This window comes from Bubalus kerabau, chromosome 1 (genome assembly GCF_029407905.1).
Source record: "Bubalus kerabau isolate K-KA32 ecotype Philippines breed swamp buffalo chromosome 1, PCC_UOA_SB_1v2, whole genome shotgun sequence".
In the NCBI taxonomy this organism is placed as follows: domain Eukaryota; kingdom Metazoa; phylum Chordata; class Mammalia; order Artiodactyla; family Bovidae; genus Bubalus; species Bubalus kerabau.
In genome coordinates, this window is record NC_073624.1 from 14,465,655 (window position 1) to 14,489,368 (window position 23,714).

General features: G+C 46.2%; 1 protein-coding gene across 1 annotated transcript in view; it reads left to right on the top strand.

Moving 5' to 3' along the window:
* Positions 1-21,171, top strand: part of DYRK4 (dual specificity tyrosine phosphorylation regulated kinase 4) — a 41,454-nt gene extending 20,283 nt beyond the window's left edge. Inside the window, exons 8-17 of the mRNA XM_055581446.1 lie at positions 131-294; positions 2,138-2,274; positions 2,999-3,139; positions 4,315-4,453; positions 6,208-6,289; positions 10,616-10,788; positions 13,202-13,262; positions 16,900-17,029; positions 19,487-19,662; positions 20,818-21,171. Of these exons, the coding sequence (XP_055437421.1) occupies positions 131-294; positions 2,138-2,274; positions 2,999-3,139; positions 4,315-4,453; positions 6,208-6,289; positions 10,616-10,788; positions 13,202-13,262; positions 16,900-17,029; positions 19,487-19,662; positions 20,818-21,062 (1,448 nt within the window). The 3' untranslated portion in view covers positions 21,063-21,171. The remainder of the gene's footprint in view (positions 1-130; positions 295-2,137; positions 2,275-2,998; positions 3,140-4,314; positions 4,454-6,207; positions 6,290-10,615; positions 10,789-13,201; positions 13,263-16,899; positions 17,030-19,486; positions 19,663-20,817) is intronic.
* The last annotated feature ends 2,543 nt before the right edge of the window (positions 21,172-23,714 follow it).

The following is a 23,714-nucleotide window of genomic DNA, read 5'->3' on the forward strand; positions in this document are numbered from 1 at the left end:
GAGGCTCTTAGCCACCTTGTTGAGGAAAGAGCCGCCTGGCTCATGAACAGGAAAGGATGCTCTGGTCTATACCTGGGCACATCCTCACATCACCGCATCTTAACTAACATCTGCAATATTTTTCACACAGAGGCCCTAAAGTTTTTTAAGAAGCAGCTGTCTTCTTACGAGCAAAGCGAGATCCTGGGCTACACAGAGCTGTGGTTCCTGGGTCTGGAAGCCGAGAAGCTCCACATGGCTCCGGAAAAATTCAGCAAGACAAGTTTCGATGATGAACACGGCTCCTACATGAAGGTGATGGGGCAGGGGGTTGTGGAAACTGGCTTTGGGGGTTGGGGCTTAGGGACAAGAGATAGTCTGGAAAGGAAAAGAGTGTGGAGTATATTATAGCATTTGGTGCGGATGTATCTGGAACTCTGGGTGTCCTGAAGGATTCTATTTGGTGCTAAATCACAGAAATACCAGGTATAAAAATGGGGAAAAACATGCAATTAGTACACAAAGCACTCTGTTCACAGAATATTGATTTTCAAGAGTATTAGAGGTGACAGGTTTGCATCCTGGATGAATCCTCCCTCTCCCAGGTTCCTCTCCAGTGCCTCCTGGACCCATTGGGAAGGCCAGACTATGGACTAAAATGCAGTCTTTCTAAGATTCCCTTTTTTTGTTTGTTTCCTCCATGCAAGTCCATGCAGCACCTTTTTCTATTTTATAATAGAGCTCATTTCCTGCAAACAGACAAAAAACGTTTTCCCACTGTCCCCTCGTGCACAGTGCTCCCTCCAGTTTCCTAAAGGTGAGACCCAGAGACTCCTCCCTGTCTTCTGTGTCCAGGGTTGCTGCCTCTTCCCCCGTCTGCAGGGGGAGTCTGGAGGTCACGAGGTGTTCTTCTCTGCCTTGAGGATGTCCAGATGGGAAATGCTTAGTCTGCTAGCCCTGCAGGCTGCTGGCAAATTCCTCCTCCGGACATTTCCTCTTAGATTAGGAGACACAATTGATCTCTGATGACTTTATAAAAGAAGTGGATTTTCTTAATCGAATTCAGGGCTGTGTTTCCCAAGCTTTCTGGTGTGCACAGATCACCTGGGAGTCTCATTACCAATGAAAATTCCTAGCCAGCAGGTCTGGGGTGGGGCCTGAGGCTTTACCTTTCTAAAAACCTTCCAGGGGATGCCCAAGTGGCTGGTTCTTGGACCAGACCTTGAGAAGCAAGGATTTAGAGTTTCTGGCACACATCTTCTGTCTAGAACAGGGATCCCCAACCTCCAGGATCTAATTAATGCCTGATGATCTGAGGTGGAGCTGATGTAATAGTAATAGAAGTAAAGCGCACAATAAATGTAACGCACTTGAATCATCCCCAAACCATCTCCCCCCCACCCAGCCTTGGTCTGTGAAAAACTGTCTACCATGAAACTGATCCCTGGTGCCAGAAAGGTTGGGGACTACTGGTCTAGAGCCCTGGCTCTCAACATTTTTAGGTCAAGGATCCCTTTGGAAATCTGATAAAAGTTATAAAATCATTATCCCAGAAGACACCGCACATATACAAAATTTCAAGGGTGGGGGATCATTCATGGGCCATTGGTTAAGAACCTCTGCTCTAAACCTTACCTCCAGTTCAGCCAGAAGCTGTCAACTTCTCCTTCCTCTCATCTCCCTCCCATTAGGGTCCAGAGTCTCTGAGAAGTTCCCCAGGGATGTTAATTCACTGCAACCTAGTTCCTCCATCTCAACTCTTAGAGCACCATGGGGCAGAGGAAGGATGTTTGCTTTCTGTATGCTCAGAATCTCCATCCTCTGTGTTTCAGCAAATGCACAGTATGCAGGGCACATAGCTACATCCCAACACAGCTGTACTTCCACATTTATTTTATCAGCAAGTTTCATGGAACACCTATTTACTGAGAGCCTATTGTATGTGTGGGCACCTGCTGGACTCCTGAAATACAGAAGGAGCTATCAGAAATGAATAGGACCTGGCCCTTGGCCTCCAGTCAACACAATCAATGTGAATGATGACGTGCAAGTGAATAGTTATGACACCGCCACACTGATGATATGTACAAAAAATGCACAAACGCCAAGTGACCTGGAAACCATGGTTTCCTCCTTCACCTCTATTTGATTTTTGCAGGTCCTGCACGACCACATCGCCTACCGCTATGAGGTTCTGGAGATAATTGGGAAAGGGTCCTTTGGACAGGTGGCCAAGTGCTTGGATCATAAAAACAATGAATTGGTGGCCTTGAAAATCATCAGGAACAAAAAGAGGTGTGGCTTGGTGGAAGGCATTAGCTGTGGAGGAAGGGCTACATGACTTTGGCCCCTTCTTTTTTTTAAATTTATTTTAAATTAATTGTTGTGTAGGTTTCTGCGATACAGCAACGTGAATCGCCCATAAGTATACATATGTCCCCTCCCTCTTGAACCTCCCTCCCACTCCCCAGCCCATCCCACCCCTCTAGGTTGTCACAGAGCGCCAAGTTGAGCTCCTTCTGTTATACAGCAACTTCCCACTAGATATCTGTTTTACGTATGGTAATGTATGTTTCAATGCTACTGTCTCAATTCGCCCCACCGTCTCCTTCCCCCGCTGTATCCACAAGTCTGTACTCTATGTCTGCGTCTCTATCGCTGTCCTGCAAATAGGTTCATCAGTATAATTTTTCTAGGTTGCATATATACGTGTTAATATATGATACTTGTTTTTCTCTTTCTGGCTTACTTCACTCTGTGTGACATCAGCCACTCCTTGGTGCCAACCCTTCCTGTCTCTGCTTCTTTCTCTGCTTTTCCTTTTCTTTCCCTCTTTCCCTCTCTACCTGTTGGATTCCATGATGGTGCAGAGACGAGGCAAGAGTCCAGAGTATTTAGCATCTCCCGGCCTGTGGGCGTGATGGGGAGGACTGAGAAGGGGGCCACCTGCTGTAGCTGATATGACACCATGTCTCCTCTCCCCACCCCTACCCTCCCCACCGCCCCCCAACCTCTCCAGGTTTCACCACCAGGCCCTGGTGGAGCTGAAGATCCTGGAAGCTCTCAGACGGAAGGACAAAGACAATACCTACAATGTGGTGCACATGAAGGATTTTTTCTATTTCCGGAATCACCTCTGCATCACCTTTGAACTCCTGGGGTCAGCTGCTTCCTCTCTTTAGTTCACTTTGTGTTGATAAGTTGCGTAAGTGACGAAAGGGAGCCTTGGAGGTCAGAGCACTAGATTTGCCTGTATGTGACTATTTAATGGGGGGGCTTCCCCGGTGGCTTAGGGGTAAAGAATCATTCTGCAGTGCAGAAGATGCAGGAGATGCAAGTTTGATCCCTGGGTGGGGAAAATCCCCTGCAGAAGGGCATGGCAGCCCACTCCAGTATTCTTGCCTGGAGAATCCCATGGACAGAGGAGCCTGGCGGGCTACTTACAGTCCATGGGGTTGCAAAGAGTCAAACATGACTTAGCGACTAAGCACCCATGAACTGGCAACCCACACATAAGCTTTTCTGGTTAAAATGCTTTATATTAGCTTTCAATATTTATAAGTCAGTGTATTTCACTTAATATAGCAGGATTCTATAGGATTCAATATATATTCTATATATATATATAGGATTCAATATATATTCTATATATATATATATATATAGGATTCAATATATATTCTATATATATAGGATTCTATATATATTCTATATATAGAGAGAGAGTTATAAGATTCCCGTATGTATATGTATACATACACACACTCAGGATTACTTATATATATAAGGATTCTATATTTATTTTATCTGGCAAGAGCCAGCCCTCAGTCCTTTCTGAAAGGCGAGAGGTGGGACCAGGCGGGCAGGCTCACTTAGATGGGGTAGGGCTCCTCCCTCAGGCCCTGTCTGCCCACTCCCTAGTCCCCTCATCTATCAGGAAGCTGCATCTATAGATAGATTTATTCTGTGTGAGCAGGGTTGGTCACTTGGTTGAGTAACTGGAGGGCTCCCTGGATCCCTCTCAAGGGGCTGAAGAACCGTAAATATATCAGAAGTTTGATATACTAACCTCTTAACACACACACATGTGCAGCAAGGTGATTAAAGGGTCCTGCATGTAAGAAACAAACATCCGAGAGGCCAGCACATTTGAATGTCTCCCTGAATCAACCGCTAGTCAATGGAAAAGTCAAGTTTATAGGACACGACCTGTAAGTCTGAGTCTTGCCACTGCCAGAGGGCAGCCAGGTGATAAGGGATTGATGTTGCAGGGTCAGACTCACCATCATGTACCTTCTACGCTGCTTCACGTCGCTTTCTCTCTCTCTGTCCCAGCATCAACTTGTACGAGTTGATGAAGAACAACAGTTTCCAAGGCTTCAGTCTCTCCATCGTTCGGCGCTTCACCCTCTCTGTCCTGAAGTGTCTGCAGATGCTCTACATGGAGAAGATCATTCACTGTGACCTCAAGCCCGTGAGTACAGCCTCTGTCCTGTCGGGGAGCTGGTTTCCACCCTCAGAAAGGGTTTGCCCGGTACCCATCCCCAGTGGTAACTGGGCAGGGCTCCAGGGTGGAGGCCAAGTGTTTGCAGGTTGTGGAAACCACGTGAGATGTAGCAAGGACAAGATAGGTGTACTGGGACATAGAAAAGAGATGTGGTGTCATCAAGGCAGACGGGACCTGGACAACTGAGCCCAGGCGGTACTTGGAGACGTGTGTCAAACAGGGAGGTGGATGTCCTAAACCTACCCTGTCCTCTGAGTTGGTCCTGTGTGCACTCAGTCAGGCCCAACTCTTTGTGATCCCATGGACTGTAGCCTGCGAGGCTCATCATGGGATTCTCCAGGCAAAAATACTAGAGTGAGTTGCATTTCCTTCTCCAGGGGATCTTCCTGACCCAGGGATTGAACCCGAGTCTCTGGCTTGGCAGGCAGATTCTTTATCACTGAGCCAGATCTGGGATACTTCTATTAATTAAAGATTGTCAAGATAGAGATGTTCTCTTGGGGCTGACGTGGAGCCCCGACAAGGACAGTGGTACACTGATTTATTCTCCACATCCAAGTTCCTAATCCTCCGCTTTGCACCTCCAAAGGGACCACGGTCTTTGGGCTTAGGGGACTGACTCTCAGCAAGGAACCCACAAGACAGGTGGGTAGCTGAAATATGAGCAAATAGACTTGCTTGAGAAGTAGATCAAGTGGACAGGAGTATACATGCTCAATAGAAAAGTAGACATACAAGCAGGAGAGTTTGGTGAGTGTGGATTCAAGAATCAGGCAGTTATTCCTGTGGACTTAGTGGCTAGTATCAGTGAGGTGTGATGGCCTCATGCATCCTATGCCTCGATTCATCTGACATTGAGATCCCTGGAAATACGATTAGGACTCTAACCTTCCAGCCCCAGGTGGGCCACGCTCATGCTCTGAGAGGAGAGCCCAGTGCTCTGCTTTCTCATCCAAGATTCTGCTGGAACACCTGGCTTCACAGTTTCTGCAAAGTCAGCACAACGGTCCCAACTCCGATCAAACCGCTGTGGGGGATTTTTTGTTTCTGTTTCAGTCCCCGATTGTCATACCAGTATGTTGCTGGGGCACTTAATGGAAGCATCCGATTCAGGCAATGATATTTCTTTTTCTTTCTTTTTTAAAGAATTTATTATTTTTGGCTGCACTGGGTCTTCATTGCAGCACAGGCTTTCTCTAGTTGTGGTGAGCGCGGGCTTCTCATTGCAGTGACCGCTCTTGTTGTGAAGCATGGAGCGCGGGCTTGGTAGTTGTGGCGCATGGGTTTAGTTGCCCTGCGGCATGTAGAATCTTCCTGTACCAGGGATCGAACCTGTGTCCCTTGCACTGGCAGGCGGATTCTTAACCACTGGACCACCAGGGAAGTCCCAGTCAGTGATATTTCTAAGGCCTTATGCAAGCAAGGCATAGAACAAGGTACCAAGGAGATAAAAAGAAACTCACCATCTTCAGGAGTCACACCATTTATATCAGTAAAGAGTCAGCATTGATGCAAAAGAAATACTGCAGAGCAGCAAATACTGGGGCCAGACAAGAGATGCAACCCTGGAAGCAGAAGTCAGAGGAGGGAGACCGGGTTGGGGTTGGAGATGGGGGAGGAGACCACTTGAAGAAGGTTCCAGAAGATTGGTGGACAGTTAGGTAAATGGCATGCCTCGGCTAACATTGTTAAAACTTGGCCTGTGTCTGTCTTCCCTCTAGGAGAATATAGTGTTGTACCAGAAAGGCCAAGTCTCTGTTAAAGTCATTGATTTTGGATCAAGCTGTTATGAACACCAGAAAGGTAAGGCCGTGCCAATCCCTTTGTCCGAATTTCTCCACTGCGATTCTTTCCTTTCCTCAAACAAACAGTTCCCACACGAGGTCTCCTGGGTTCTCCTCTGGGCTCAGCCATCACAGCTACTGGTTTGATTTTGAACCAAGCTGGTTTCCTAAGTTTCCTCATCTGTAAAATGCAAAGGTTGGTTCAAATACGGTAAGGCTGCTTTGATGCTTTTATACTCTGTGACTCTGGACTTATCCAAAGACATTTATCCAAATTATCTTTGGGGTCCGGAGAGCGCTGGGCCTCTGCAAAATGACAGCTTCTGAAGGCTGACCCCAGCTGTCCCTAATCGAAATTTCTGGGCCAGTACCTGGGAGGCTGTACTTTAGAAAACACAGCCATTCTAAAGTTTGGGGTTCATGGCCCTAGATTCTCCAGGTTATCTATATCTATATCTATATATATATAATATTTATATGTTATATATATTATATATATATGTGTATAGTCACAAAAACAAATATATATACATATATATATGTATATATATATTTCAAGCTAGAATCCAGAAAGCTGCGCTAGAATATTGAATTGGCCAAAAAGTTCTTTCTTGTTTTTCCATAACATCTTACTGAGAAACCTGAACGAACTTTTTGGCCAGTTCATTTCTACAGCTGTCATGGAACTTGACTCCAGTCTTCTGTCTTGGCTTTTGTCAGGCTTGTTGATGTCAAGAACATGCACACTCCACAGACGTCTGCTGAGTGTCTGTTGTGTGTCCGTCGCTGTCTAAGGCGTGTGCTATGTGCTACGTCTCCTCAGTCGTGTCCAACTTTGTGACCCATGGACTGTAGCCCACCAGGCTTCTCTGTCCACAGGGATTTCTCATCTAAGAATACTGGAGCGGGTTGCCATGCCCTCCTCCTGTATAGGGCATCAGGAACCAAAAATGAGCATTTCCTGTCCTCTGCAGGATTACTGCCCAATGGAGGAGACAGGAAGATGTGTATAAGATTGTGTACAAGGATGAGAAGTCTATATATGGACTGAGCTAAGGCATATGAAAGGGGCTTTGGAACGAGCCTTCACGGGGGCAGGGCGAGTCAGAGGAAGTCCCCTGAAGCTGAAGGAAAGACTATTAAATGGATGTTTCTGAATATTCTCCCAAACCATTTTTGGAGACGCAAGCCCTTTGTTGTTTACGTATGGAAGCCATAATAAATTCCAGCTAGAAAACATTATTCCTCCCAGAAAGAAAGAGTATGCTCACCCTCCTTGGAGATGAACTCTCTGTAACCCATTACTTAAGATTTATCTTGGAAAAAAAAAAAAAAGATTTATCTTGGCTGCCAAGATGCTCAGAACTGAACTTGTAATGATCTTATCCTTGGTTTCCAGGTGTTTTTCCCCACTTTTTATGTTTTCTGACTTCCCTTGATCTTTATTTTAACCACAAAACAGTAGAGAGAATGGATGCTCAATCAGAACTGTTTGAGTTCAAATCCCAGCTCTGCCACCTGCAGTTGAGTGACCTTGGGAGTTTATTGAATCTCTGTATGCTTCAGTTTCCTCATTTTAAAATGGGTATGATAATAATACCTGCTTCAACCTAATAGTCCATCTACAGAGGAATGGATAAGGAAGATGTGGTACCTGTATACAATGGAATATTACTCAGCCATATAAAGGGAACAAAATTGAGTCATTTGTAGTGATGTGGATGGACCCAGAGCCTGTCATACAGAGTGAAGTAAGTCAGAAAGAGAAAAACAAATATCATGTAATAACCCATAAACATGGAATCTAGAAAAACGGTACTGATGAACCTGTTTGCAGGGCAGGAGTATAGATGTAGACGCAGAGAACAAACTTGTGGACACAGCGGGGGAAGGAGAGGGTGGGATGCATTGGGAGAGTAGCACTGACATACATACCCTCTTATGTGTAAAACGGAGAGCCAGTGGGAAGCTGCGGCACAGGGAGCCCAGCCTGGTGCTCTGTGATGACCTAGAGGGTGCGGTGGGGCAGGTGAGTGAGAGAGAGGTTCAAGCGGGAGAGGGTATATGCATACATGTGCTGATTCACATTGTACAGCAGAAACTAGCACAGTTGTAAAAGAATTATGCTCCAATTGAAAACAACTAAAATAAAATGATCACTGTTGTAGGGTAGTTGTAAGGATTCAAAGAGTTAATCCATAAAAATCACTTGGAACAGTGCCTGACACATGTAAGCATCATGTGAGTATCCATTAGATTTACTTTTAATTTTTTTCTCTTATTGACTTATTTTTCATTGAGGTATTGACCTCAGTATAAGTTAGATTCAGTGTACAACATACTGATTTGACTTTTGCCTATGTATATGAAATGATCACCATGACAAGTCTAGTAACCATCTGTCCCCATAAAAATTATTGCAATATTATTGATTGTGTTCCATATGCTGTATATTATATTCTGTGGCTTATTTATTTTAGAACTTTTCAGACTTAAGTTTGTACTTCTTGATCCCCTTCGGCTAGTTCGTTCCTCCCCACTCTCACCCTTTCCCTCTAGTTTCCCGTCTATTTGTACTTCGATTACAAAGTGCCTCGAGTCCATTTTGGAAGCAGACAGACTATAAAAGTCATTTTTGTTAGATCTTCACTTTGTTTTAAATTACAAAAAATTATTACATCCTTACTGTAACCAATTCAAACAATAGAGAAGTGACTGGACTTCCTCCGTGGTCCAGAGGTTAAGAACCTGCCTGTCGGGGGCTGGGTTTGTTCCCTGGTCATGGAACTAAGATCCCACATGCCAGAACACACACACACACACACACACACACACACACACACAGAGTGAAGTGACTACAAAAGCCCTGCCCTTCCCCCATCTAGGTAGCCAATTAACAGCATTTGCAAAAAACTGTAATGTCCCAGTCCTTCATCTCAGTCTTCTCAACTATAAAATCTAGGCTGCCCACAGTACTACCTTGCATACATCCTCCTCTGCTGAGATTTTAAGCTTTTCTTTCTGTACTTTACATTATACAACACAGTGCACATAATATATTGAATATGCATGTTAAAATTATGCATTTTGCATGCTACTTTTTCGGTTCTTATACACCTCTTCCCTTGCCAAATTGCAGTATTTTCAGAGCATGTCTACCCCAGATTAATCAAACAGTGTGAAAACTTAGCTTTACATTTGCCTTACGTTTTCTTTTTTAAAAGCTCGTCTTGGTATCCATATGTTTGTCCTCTACATCTGTGTCTCTGTTTCTACTTTGCAAATAAGGTCACCCATCCCATTTTTCTAGACTCCACATATACACGTTAATACATGATACTTCTTTGTCTCTTTCTGAGTTACTTCACTCTGTGAGGGGGAAGGCGATGGGATGAATCGGGAGTTTGGGACTGACACGTATAAACTGTTGATACTGGGTGTAAAAGAGATAACTGATGAGAACCTACTGTATGGCACAAGGAACTCTTCTCGGCGCTCTGTGGTGACCTACGTGGGAAGGAAATCCAAACAAGAGGGGATATATGTATATGTATAGCTGATTCATACGGACATAAACTTGGGCAAGCTTCAGGAGATGGTGAGGGACAGAGAGGCCTGGCATGCTGCAGTCCATGGGGTCTCAAAGAATCGGACATGACTGGGCGACTGAACAACAACAACATCGTAGCTGCTCAATTTTGCTGTGTACAGGAACTATCACACATTGTAAAGCAACTATGCTCCAATAAGAGATCGTTTAAAAAGCTTGCCTGACAAATTTACTTGCTTAGAACAATGCCTTCCTTAGAGCTCTTTATCAACAACTTGAGGATAACGACTCCTCATGATAATCAGGCTGCTGTGATGATGTGATGAGACAGATGTGGGGTAGACTCGTAAGTCATGCTTTCGAGCTGTGATGGTAGAGAAGACTGTTGAGAGTCCCTTGGATCACAATGAGATCAAACCAGTCAATCCTAAAGTAAATCAACCCTGAATATTCATTGGAAAGACGGATGCTGAAGCTGAAGCTCCAATACTTTGACCACCTGATTCAAAGAGCCGACTCACTGAAAAAGACTCTGATGCTGGGAAAGGTTGAAGGCACAAGGAGAAGGGGATGACAGAGGGTGAGATGGTTGGATGGCATCACGGACTCAATGGCCATGAGTTTGGGCAAACTCCAGGAGATGGTGAAGGACAGGGAGCCTGGTGTGCTGCAGTCCATGAGGCTGCAGAGAGTCAGACAGGACTGAGTGACTGAACAACAATAGGTGAGTCATAAGTGCTGCAGATATGTGCTCTGGGAGGTTTCCATGTGAGGTTTCTCTTCTCTCCCCCACAGTCTACACCTACATCCAGAGCCGGTTCTACCGATCCCCAGAGGTGATCCTGGGCCATCCATACAACATGGCCATTGACATGTGGAGCCTGGGTTGCATCATGGCCGAGCTGTACACGGGCTACCCGCTGTTCCCCGGGGAGAACGAGGTGGAGCAGCTGGCCTGCATCATGGAGGTGAGGGGGCCGGGCTGCCTTCCAGCTGACACCCTTGGGGCCCATAACTTCTGTTCTCAGACGCCAGGTGGTGTCTGGCTCGCTGTAGAGCGGTGGCCGGCACCTGTTAACAGGGGAGGGTTGGATGTTTTGAAATTATGTACATGTTTGAGTTGACATCTAACATTTTTATCAGAAATTTAACTAGTTGCAAAGGATGTAATTTCCAGCATATAATGAATCATGATGTTTAAAATAAGACTGTTATACCAGTCTTTCCAGGCCTTCCAGGTGGCTCAGTAGTAAAAAAAAAAGTTCCTCCTGCCAATGCAGGAGACATGGGAAATGCGAGTCTGATCCTTGGATCAGGAATATCCCCTGGAGGAAGAAATAGCAACCCACTCCAGTATTATTGCCTGGAGCATCCCATAGACAGAGGAGCTTGGTGGACTACAGTCCATGGGGTCGCAAAAGAGTTGGACACAACTTAGCAACTAAACAACCTTCCTATATATGTTCAAAAGAATCTAAAAACCAGACTGACACAACACCCAACAAAATCTATATACCGTTCAGTCATTAGTTATCATCTTAACTTTCTGGGAAGAATATCTCCCAGTGAAAAGGTTTTACCAAGACTCTCATATAATCACATATTATGCCTGCTATTCTCTTACTTAAAGGCATCTTGTTAGGAAGTCAAATTAGACAACAGAGGAAGCTGCTGGGCTACAGCCTATGGGGTTGCAAAGATTCAGACACAACTGAGCGACTAACACTTTTTCTTTTCACTATGAAGACAAGTTAGACAGCACAGGAAAAAGTAATCCCCAAAAGTGGAAATTTCACATTTTAGGATTTTCCCAGTGATATTTTGACTGTGAACAAAGGTATAACTAATTTCTCACTGTCTACGAGTTTATCTTGGAGAAGGCAATGGCACCCCACTCCAGTACTTTTGCCTAGAAAACCCCATGGACGAAGGAGCCTGGTAGGCTGCATTCCATGGGGTCGCTAGAATCGGACACGACTGAGCGACTTCACTTTCACTTTTCACTTTTATGCATTGGAGAAGGAAATGGCAATCCACTCCAGAATTCTTGCCTGGGGAATCCCAGGGACGAGGGAGCCTGGTGGGCTGCTGTCTATGGGGTCACACAGAGTCGGACATGACTGAAGTGACTTAGCAGCAGCAACCAGTCTATCTATCCATCCATCCCAAATTTGTATTTTCTAGATTTTCTTAAAGATGGTTGGAGAGACACATATAGCCTTGAGAATTAGTATAGAGATTCATCTCATGGTTGAAACTAATAATAGAGTATTTAACTGCTTTAGATATTAGTGCTATGATGATAGCCACGGTGGGATGAACACTACCCTGGAAATTAGTAAACCTGGAAGCTACTCCTCTTTCTCTTTGACAATTCACTTCCATGCTCTGGGTCTCTGTAAAGTGAGGGGACCAGAGTCCATGGCTTCTGAGGCTGATGGGATGATGATGGATGATTTAATGAAACATCCCTGAGCCAATCATCTTCCAAATTTCCAGGAGAACTAGGGATGGGGCAACAGATCCAAGTGGAGGTTCCCACTGCCCCAGAACTGATTCAGCTTCCTCTTGATCTCAAGCTGAGGAGCACGAGGGGAAGGGACATGGCTGGGAACCAGGCTGCAAAGCCAGGAACCCAGGGCTGATGGGGACACCCTTTGTTTCTCTCTGTGCAGCCCTGTGGGTTGCTGTGCAGATAAGGTGACCAGGCAGGCACTGCTCTTTTCTTTTCAGAAGGTCATCCTGTGGTCTGATGTCCATCTGGTGGTTTCCATCTGCTTTTCCTCCCCTTCCCTTTGTTGCTTTGAGCCGGGAGGTGTCACTCCTTCATTCACGGGTGGTGCACAGCTGCACTGGTTTGCTCACTCTGGCAGTGAGAGCTGGCAGCCACATTGAGCGCCCACCTGGCTGGTGCTGATGCCCGTTTAGGGTAACGTGGGCAATGCCGATAGATTCTCAGGATACTGGAACGGCCCTGGAGTAGGAGTCGAGCCTCAGGCTGCGGTCCTGCTCCACCACTGGCTTGAGGTTATCCCTTCGTGCTGCTGTTTGTTGTTTACTCACTCAGTCCTGTCCGACCCTTTGCGTCCCCATGAACTCTAGCCCACCAGGCTTCTCTGTCCATGGGATTTCCCAGGCAAACATATTGGAGTGGGTTGTCATTTCCTCCTCCAGGAAATCTACCTGACCCAGAGATCGAACCTGCGTCTCTTGCATTGACAGGCCGATTCTTTACTGCTGAGCCACCAGGGAAGCCTTATTAACTTCATATCTCGGGTCCTTGTCTGGAGAAGCCAGTTTGGCCAAAGTCCCACCTGCTTCCAACAGTCTTGGCAAGTGTGACCCCAGGAGGGTGAGTCCACCACTTTGCCCTTGTTGCAGGTGCTGGGCCTGCCACCATCCCGCTTCATCCAGACGGCCTCCAGGAGACAGATGTTCTTTGGTGAGTCCCGGGTCTGACTCTCTTTTTACCACAGTGGCTGATAAGATTCCCTAGCCCTTGAAGACACCTTCCATGCCCTACACCTTATGTGATGCTCTTCCTCTGGCCCCACCCCAAAGGGCAGGCTGTGCTTAGAGGTTTCGTTCAGAAAAGTGAAAAGATGCTGAGAATGGTACCAGGTGCGTGATGGAGGTGGGTGGGGAAGTCATATCAGGAATGAGGTCTTGGCAGGTGCCTGAGAGTGACCAGGTTTGTGCTTAGAAGACCCATCAGTGAGTCTCAAACCCTCAAAGATTAGAACTCTACCCTCTTTTATAAACTCTCCCCACCTCCCCTAGCAGCTTGCCTGCCTGCTCACATGATGCACTATGAAGGGAAATCAAAGAGCAGAAGAGTCCTCGCAAGAACAGCGGAAAATTCCATCATTCCATTTCATCATTAATGGAGCCCTATTCTTTCCTGCTGAAATTTTCTTAATTGCCCAGCTGCTTACTGTTCCAGGTTCACTGCAACTTCGCTATAAAACAAATAAGCAAGGGCTGTCAGAACAGTTTTGCTGTGGATATGCAATGGCTTGTCAGTTATGTACAGGACATCTGCCTAATTGCTGGAATTCAGCCTCATCCACGGTCCCTAGGCTGCCCACCCCACCCCGCCATCACAGTTCCCAGGCTCTGGATTTTAGGCTTCTCTGCCCTTCCAGCCAAGTTGTGCTGTGCAGGACAGACAGATGAATGAACAAGGTGCAACTGAAGCAGGGCTTCTGGGCCACTCTGAACCAGAAGGTGAAGCCAGTCCCAGGTCTGCAGTCCTTTTCCTAAGGGAGTCGCATGGAGCAAAAGCCACAGTGGCCCTAGTGACAGCCAAGAGGAGCAAAGCCAGGTGTGAGGGAAGGGAGCTCCTTTAAGGGACTCCCCGCCATCCGAATGACACGTCTTGTTCCATCAATAGCACAGTCAAAAAACCACTGCCCTGGGGGAATCCTCCTGGACAAAAAGATTGCAGTCGTGTCAATGATCAGTCCATGTATATTGGTTCAGCCACGTGGGGGTTAAAATGTAGTCTATTTCCATATCATTTGGTGAAAAAGCCATGGCCCCGAGCCCCTGCCACAGCCACAGGTTCTCTGGCATCTCTGCCAGCACTCCTTGGAGCCCATGAGCCAGAAACTAAAAGTTTAAGGTCTGGCAAGAAAGAGTGCTGCAGGATCCCCCTCCAATGCCAAAGCTGTCATCCACTCTGATTGGTTGGTCCTGCGCCATCCCAATGGTTACATCTTGTAAACGTCAGCACGTAGTCATGGCCAGAGGCGTAAAGACTGCCTCTCTGAGTAGGGTCAGTATTGGTGTCCCGGCTGCCTTAGGGAAGTGCCCACAGGCTAGATCATCTTTGAAAGTAGTCTGATGAAAGCAGACCTTCTTTGAAAGACTCACTGGTGTAACTTTTGCACAGGGTGACAGAACTGGTTGTTTGACGGCAAATATACTTTTCCCTTTCACCACTTTTAACTCAGCCTTTTGGATGTCAAAGGATTTTAGGGAAAGATGAGTAGGCATGTGCTGTTCCCTCCTGCTTGACAAAGACATTGTGGGGAGACTCACCTCTCAAGCCTATAACCCTGAACTCAGGAGATTGTATTTGGGGGAATCAAAAGGAAGGGAATAGAGGGCATTTTGGTAAGAGGATAGCAAAGACTCACACATGTCCGTTTCATTGAGAACCTGACTTTTACCATCAGCACCAGGCTTCAGAATGAGCGATGTGGTTTTGGTAGCAGGATCATGCATCTTCCCTTCCCACACAAGAAAGGACTATATTGGGAGCCACGTCTTCTTCTTTGCTTCCCAAACTTTATCTGATTATGAGAATCTTCTGGATTCTTGGAAATAGTGCTAATTCCCATTATCCTCCTATGATATGGTGGCTTTGAGATAGGAGTCAGGAGTCTGTATGTTTTTACAGCAGCTTAGGATGAGGCGAATTTAGGAAACACCATGCCGACTTCAGTTCTTGCCTCTCGGGCTGTCAACAGGTCCTCGACCACCCCAGCCACTCCAAGTTAATATCTCTAATTAGCAGCAAAGTGATGTTGCTTCAAGGATAGCAGGAGATGTAGGTGGTCCAGGCAGCAAGGAGGAGGTGGGGAGGAAAATGAGGTAATGGAGAAGAGAGAGGTGGGAAAAACTTGTACAAGAAAAGCAGTTACATAAGGATGACTATAGGGTTTGTGTTGTTGTAAGCCCATGAGTCTGATTCTTCTTTGTCATCTGTGAAAAGACAGCATAGGATAAGGTGGGAACCTGGTACCACAATTAAAAGGAAAGTGGGGATTTGATGGCATCACCAACTCAATGGATGTGAGTTTGAGCAAACTCCAAAAGATGAGAAGGGCAGGGAAGCCTGGTGTGCTGCAGTCCGTAGGGTCACAAAGTCAGACACCACTGAGCAACTGAACAACAAAAACAGGACCCCTGCCCTACACAGTACCCCCAGCCCATTTGTATCTGTATAAGCACACAGAGATGCCCACGTGTGTATACACACACACACACATTTGTGGGCTCTTCCAGGAATTCAGTAAAAAGAGCAGGTGTTCTGTTGGACACACTGCAGATTGCATGGAGTGCATAACTGGAAGCACTTCATTGTGTGCCTTTCATTGTATGAGCCCCACTGAGTTTTTGTGAGAATTCCATGGAGTGTGTCAAGTGTGTGTGTGTGTGTGTGTGTGTGTTTATATATCCACCCTTTTACATGCATGTTTGTAGGGTGTGAGCATACACAGTCATCTTTCTGAATGCGCTCACTGGTGGGTGTCCAAACGAGCGGTCTCACCTGCAAAGCACAGTACTAGGTGTTCTCCGGCCACCTTTGGAGCTGTGTCCAGGGCGGTTTTTCAGCAGTGACAGATCATACATTTGGTGAGGGCTTTAAAAACGGTGGAAATAGCTGAAGAAAGGCATTCTAAGCTGTGTCTCAAGTCACCAGCCAAGCTTGATCACTGCAATTATGGACAAAATGTTCACATGACTGTAAAAAAAAAAAAAAAGAAATTAATTTGCTTGTGTGGTTTGCACATGAGTTCTAAGAGCAAATTCCTTCTCCTAAAATGACTTTCTTGTTATTCTCCATGGATGTCCCAAATTCGCACATTTTGGGGTAAGTGAAGGAAGGAACAGGGGCAGAGATAAGCCAAGAATGGACAGTATCCTTTTTGTTCAGAGCTGAATGTTTCTGTCATTTCATATTTACTTTTAAATGTTTTATTATTTTATTATTATCATCATCATCATTATCATCATAATCATTATTTTACGTTGGTTGAGGTTAAATCATTGAAATCATTTAATTGATGCTGGGAGGAGGTGGTGGGAAGGAGGCTCAGAACATATGGAGTAGTAGGAAACGTTGTTTGTAAATTGTGTTCACTGGATTGGTTTACACGTGGTTATTTCACACCGGCTGGGGCTTTGGGATGTGTTTGTGTGGGGGTTGGTGCGGGAGGGGGCAGTATGGGACAGAGCAGGGGAAGGCTGCAGAGACCTCGCCAAGAAGCAGCCCGGTTGAGCGAACAGCTGTCATGGGATCAGTGCGTATTTACACCTGGAACTAAACACAGAATGTTATATCTCTAAAGATTCCAAAGGTTTTCCTAAAAATATAACCAACAACAGGGGGAAAAAGAGATACCCGGATTCCAAGGATCTCACCGTGTTACTGAAAACCTGCGACACCAGCTTCCTGGACTTCCTCAGGCGGTGCTTGGTGTGAGTTTGTCAGGGTGTCTTTGATTCTGGGGTTTCCTCTTCAGCTCTGTCCTTTCCCACACGTTTGCGGGTGAAAGTCTGGGAGGCAGTGATGACAGCACAATGAACACAGACCATAGAGCTTCAGGGTCTACAAAGTGCTTCCCCATCCACTGCCTCATCAGGCTGCATCCACCCACCCGTCGTCCTGTGTGATCGGTGGGGCAGATGACTTGTTCTGTTTTGAGACGCACAGGCTGACGCTCAGAGAGGTTAAGTGACTGCCGTGGAGTACACAGAGTGTGGGTTGAGCTTTCTTGCTTCCTTGGCCTGACTGTCTGGCAGCGAGGTTGTAGGCACGTCCTCAGTGTCTCCTACTTCACGAACTGAAGCCAAGGTCTTCACGGAGCCTGTTGTAACTGTTTGAATCCACACCCAATATAAGCTGGTTTTAGTGCCCTCCCTGGAGAAGGCGATGGCACCCCACTCCAGTACTCTTGCCTGGAAAATCCCATGGATGGAGGGGCCTGGTGGGCTGCAGAGTCGGACATGACTGAGTGACTTCACTTTAAGTTTTCACTTTCATGCACTGGAGAAGGAAATGGCAACCCACTCCAGTGTTCTTGCCTGGAGAATCCCAGGGACGGGGGAGCCTGGTGGGCTGCTGTCTATGGGGTCGCACAGAGTTGGACACGACTGAAGTAACTTAGCAGCAGCAGCGCCCTACCCACCCATTCCCCTAGGATTTAGCATCTAAATCCTCTCATATGAGGGAATTAGGGAAAGGGTGATCTAGAAAACATTTAATATGTACAGTTTTTTAGTATCTATAGGCCTATTTTGAACCTTAGAAAGTAGGTACTTCTGTACTTCAGTCAAGTCATAGGAAAAAAAAAAAAACAGCACACAAATCATTTTAGAACAGGACCTAGTTTAGATTGGAAAGTACTAGCTATTGTCACTATTTTAAAAAGTCTTTTTTACTTGGCTGTTCTGGGTCTTAGCTGTGGCACGTGGGATCTTTGATCTTCATAGACCATGCAGGATCTTTCAGCTGTGGCATGTGGGCTCTAGGGATGGACCAGGGATGGAACCCAGGACCCTGCATTGGGAGTGTGGAACCCTAATTACAGGACCCCCAGGAAAGATCCCTATGGTCACTATTTTTACAGAGGTTGAGACTTCCCTGGCGGTCCAGTGGTCAGGACGCTTTGCTTCCCATGCATAGCATGCAGGTTCAATCCCTGTTTAGGGAACTAAGATCTCACAGGCTGCGTGGTGCGGCCAAAAAATCAAAATTAAAAAAGAACTTTAAAGAATATAAGAAAAGGTTCCTGAGAAGTGAATCTCGGCTCAGTCAAAATGAAGAACTTTTAAAGAACTGGAGTATTTAAAAGTTAGAATAGCTAGTTCTGTGAGTTAGTGCCTGCTCACTAAAATTACTCGAGAAAGGCAAGATGACTCCGTGGTGGGTGTTCTGTCAAATATATTTTGTTACTACATTAGAAGTTTGGATTATCACCAAGTCCCCCTTACAATCTTAATATTCTAGCATTCTTTAATTTTCTTTGTGATGTATTTGGAGGTCCAAATTCCATAGTTTGGGAATAGCAAGAAGTATCTTTTCATTTTGGTGTTCTTAGTCTATTAGAGGGAGAAGGCAATGGCACCCCGCTCCAGTACTGTTGCCCGGAAAATCCCATGGATGGAGGAGCCTGGTAGGCTGTGGTCCATGGGGTCGCTAAGAGTCAGACACAACTGAGTGACTTCACTTTCACTTTACACTTTCATGCATTGGAGAAGGAAATGGCAACCCACTCCAGTGTTCTTGCCTGGAGAATCCCAGGGACGGTGGAGCCTGGTGGGCTGCCATCTATGGGGTCACACAGAGTCGGACATGACTGAAGCGACTTGGCAGCAGGCAGCAGTCTATTAGATCCTGAGGTCCATTGGTTTAGATGTTCTATACTATTTCTTGGAATTACTCTGAACTCTGGAAGCCTTGGGCTCTGAGATTTTCCTAGGCTTGTCATACACATTTTCTAAAAATATCACTTCTACTTGTTGCTTCAAGGTACTTCAAAATGAGGGCTTCCCTGGTGGCTCAGCAGTAAAGAATCCGCCTGCAATGCAGGAGACCTGGGTTCAGTCCTTGGGTCAGGACCATCCCTTGGAGGAGGGCATGGCAACCCACTCCAGTATTCTTGCCTGGAGGACTCCATGGACAGAGGAGCCTGGTGGGCTATAGTCCATGGGGTCACAAAGAGTCAGACACACACACACACACACACACTTTAACATTGTATGTCATAATCTCTGTTCTGTGATATCTCTGAGTTACAACATAGCTTAAATGGGTTCTGTAAAAATGAACCATCTTTATATTTTATTTAGGTTCTTTTTGGGGTCTTTGAGAGTATTTCATTATTAAAAACGGAAATAGAACCCTAACCGGTCCTGGGCTTTGTTGGTGTGTAGCTGGGAGCCCTCTCTTCGCATGACCCCTGACCAGGCGCTCAAGCATGCTTGGATTCATGAGCCTCGGAACCTCAAAGCTCAGCCCAGACTTCAGACCTTGAGGAAAACGAGTCTCTGTTTCCCCTCTGAATCCAGGAAGGATAAGGTTCAAGCACAGCATCACTCTGGCAAAAAAGGTACAGCCCCTTGAATAGCCCATGCTGTCTTCATAATCCCAGGGAGTCAGGTGGCTCTGGAGGACCATGTGTCAATTTCTCTGAGCTCAGCCTTGGTTAATTACTCTGGTTTCATCACGACCAGCCAGCCATTTCTTTCTTTTTTTAAAAGATTTTTGATGTGGACCATTTAATGTCATTATTGAATTTGTTACAACATTCCTTGCTTCTGCTTTTCTTTTTTTTTTTTATGTTTTGAATTTTGGCTGCGAGGCATGGGGGATCCTAGCTCCCCAACCAGGAATCTACCCCACAGCCCCTACACTGGAAGGCAAAGTCCTAACCACGGGACCTCCAGTGGCAGTCCTGGCCTGCCATTTCTTCATTTGGGAATTTTCCTCTTTCAGGAAACTTGGTTGTGGCTAGGTTCTCCTTTTTATCCCTTCTCATCATTAGGAATTTCCATTTTTCTCCTATCTTCATTCTCTTTCCTGTCCTTTTCTTTCAATCTGTCCTCCTGTGCATACCCTATAATTACCTTTTGAATTTTTACCAGACAGATTACAAAACTATGCAGATATCTTTTATCTGCAATATAATCTCGGGGTTATGTACTTGATCACTGGAGTCAGAATATCTGGGATAAATTCTGGCCCCACCACTCACCAGGAGTGAGCCCTTGGGCAATTTACTTAACCTTTCTGTTCTTTGGTTTCTCCATTTATGAGAATGAGAGTACGGCTGATCCTGTCTAGCTGTAGGAAAGAGTGAAGGAATCAGTAACTGTCAAGAGCTTAGAATGATGGGTTTCCCCTGTGGCTCAGTGGTAAAGAATCCACCTGCAGGAGATGCAGGAGACCCGGGTTTGATCCCTGGGTCGGGAAGATCCCCTGGAGAAGGGCATGGCATCCCACTCCAGTATTCTTGCCTGAAGAATACCATGGACAGAGGAGCCTGGTGGGCTATAGTCCATGAGGTTGCAAGAGTCAGACAGGACTCAGTGACTGAGCACGCATGCTTAGAAGGATGTCTGGCACGTAGAATGTGCTTTACCAATGAACCGCTTTTATATCGTTACCACCAGGGTTTCCCAGAAGTGATTTAGTACCTGCTGGACAGTTAGAACATAACTCAAGTTTGAACACTTACTTGTTCCCGCTGTCTTCTCCTTGGCAGATGTGGTCCTCCAAGTACAGGCCAAAGACAAAATCAAAGATGGCGCCACCAAACAGGATGAGAATCGAGGCAATCAGCGAGGCTCTGGCCAGCACACGGCCAAGGTGATCCAGCTGCCTCATCTGGCAGAAGCTTCCGGAAAGCCAGAGGTGGCTGTTGGGCCAGCGGAGTCCAAGACCTCCGCAGGACAACAGAACAAAAAGTCCTCCCCCAAGAACACAAATGCTTTACCGCCTATTGTGTGACCCGAGCGGAGGGTGTGTCTGCTCTTTCCCCGCCGTGATTTGTATTAGAGACAGTGCTTATATTGTACAATACTTAAGATGGTTGTTTGTTTTTTTTTTTTTAAACCCATAAAGGTTTGTTAAAAAAAAAAAAAAAAAAAAAGGACCTCTATTCACCTGACCGATTGGCATGATTTCTGTGATGAGGGATTGGAAAGAATGTCCTTGCACCCAGGCTTCTTCCTTATGCCCTTAACCAAATAAACAATGGGTGCATGGGGTAGGGTGGGGATTGGGGGGTGGTGGGGATGTTACTGACCAGAGTTCTTGGCCCTCCCCAATAACTAGAAATTGACTGGAGGCCAGAGAGGAAATTCAGGCAAAGTTTTATTGGGGTCCCTGATGCTGGAGTGGGGGGCGAGCACAAACAGCAGATTCCCTTGCTCACTCCCTGGGTGAAGGGAGCTGGGTCCTTAAGTGTGGGGTAAGGGTAAAGGGTATGGGTGTGTCCAGGGTTTGGGCACATCTCTTAGGTGGTGGTGTGGGCAGGGGATATGCTCAGTACCCTGCTTTTGCTCCTGACCCCCTGTTTTGGCTCCAGGCTCTTCAAAAGTGACAGTGGGTTTTTTGGTCTCTTTGTATCTTTTGGGTCCAGAATTTGCCCCCAACTGTGCATACACATGGTTATTTTTAGTCCCATCCAGTTTCTTTGTATTTTGTTGTTGGAGGAGAGGTGTGTCCAGGTGCAAGCACTGCAGCTAAGAGTCCCAGGTCCCGGTCTGTCTCAGGAAGAGAGCTAAGTACTCAATGTTACAGCATCACTAGTAAAAGTGAAAGGGTTATTTGCTCAGTCATGTCTGACTCTCTGTGACCCCATGGACGATAGCCCACCAGGCTCCTCTGTCCATGGGATTCTTTAGGCTCCTCAGTCCAATACTGGAGTGAGTTGCCATTTTCTTCTCCAGGGGATCTTCCCGACCCAGGGATTGAACCTGGGTCTCCTGCATTGCGGGGAGATTCTTTACCATCTGAGTCACCAGGGGAGCATCACTAAGAGTACTAAAAGAACAGCATCACTAAGAGAACTCTAAATAATAATCAACTTTTCCCCTCTTGCCCGAGTTAACCTATGCCAGTTAGAATTCTGGTCTGGGAATGACCAGAAGCCAAGTTCCAACTCATTTAAACAACAGGGCATTTATTGGTTTTCATGACTGTGGGGAATCAGGATGGGTAAACGGAAACACAGCAGGATCTAGGAATTCAGACAAGATCATGGAGCTCAGATGCTCTCGCCTCCCCCCCCCCCCCCCCGCCCTTAGTCTTGCTTCATTTATGGTTGACTTCATTCTGAAGAGAAGCTCTGCCCAGGAGTTAAGATGACCACTATCTTTCCATCAAAAGTAGCAGTCTTCCTGCTAGGAGGAAAGTCTCAGAAGTAATTGGATTTGAACCCATCACTGCGTCTGAGATATTGGGGTCCTCCAGTTGGCCAGCCGGGATTACAAGCCCACGGTGTGGTGGTGGCAATGCCATGGCTGATGCTCCTGTAAGACCACGTGGAGCCGGGGATGGCAGGTTTCCCGAAGCTCGGAAGATGAGCAAGCTACTGGACGTGTCCACTCATCCACCACCTGCCCTTCTAGTCTGCCTACGTGAACTCACAGTCTGTATATGGTTGTAATTACAGTACAGATAAATGTGTGCAAAAGAAGATCATAACATCAGAAACAACCTGGGATATATACTTGGCTTCATAGTTTTCTCACCGTGTAATAGTCCATGAAGGGAGGCATTGGGTGATTGAAGCCATTGGGTTTGGGTGAGATCATCTGGGGAAAATGACTGAGAACAGTGGAGGGTCAAGAGGGTCAAATCCTGGGAGAGAGAAACATGTAAGGGGTTGAGTAGAGCCCCAGAGAGATGCAGAAAAATAGGAAACCTAGAAACCAGAGGAGGAGGAAGTTTCTAGAAGGAAGGATGGAGAATGTAAAATTGCTGGAGAACATATAATTCAGAAAGTGCTTCTAAAGCGGGGTGATATGGATATTAAGTCAGAGCAGTGTCCTAACAGGTGACTTGTCCCACGTCTTCTATCTGGAGAGGTACAGGACTGGCCACTGAACTCAGGTCCTCTGGACCATTTTGGACCCCGAGAGTCTGCAACCAAGGATAAAGGTGAGATGGACAGTTCTGGGGAGAATAGGACAAGGAGCCAGGTCCTGGTAGCCTAATTTAAAGGATTCAGATTGGATATTGAAAAGTACGTACATGGTTATAAAGGGCTGAAATAACTCTTGACAAACAGTGGCTTATTAAGGGACCCCTTTAAAGCAGGCAAGTCACAAGTCACTGATGGGTCGATGGGAAGTGAGTGTGTATCCATAGACAACAGGCCCACCAGCATTTGGCTGGGCTCTCAGGCAGGCAGTACTTTTACTCTGCTAACCATTGGACTCTTTCATTCCTGAGACTGCTTCTCCTTGTTGTCCCATTGGGGCTTCCCAGGTCTAGAACCGACTAATTGGAAAAGACCCTGATGCTGGGAAAGATTGAAGGCGGGAGGAGAAGGGGACAAACAGAGGATGCGATGATTGGATGGCATCACTGACTCAACGGACATGAGTTTAGGTAAACTCCGCGAGTTGGTGATGGACTGGGAAGCTTGATGTG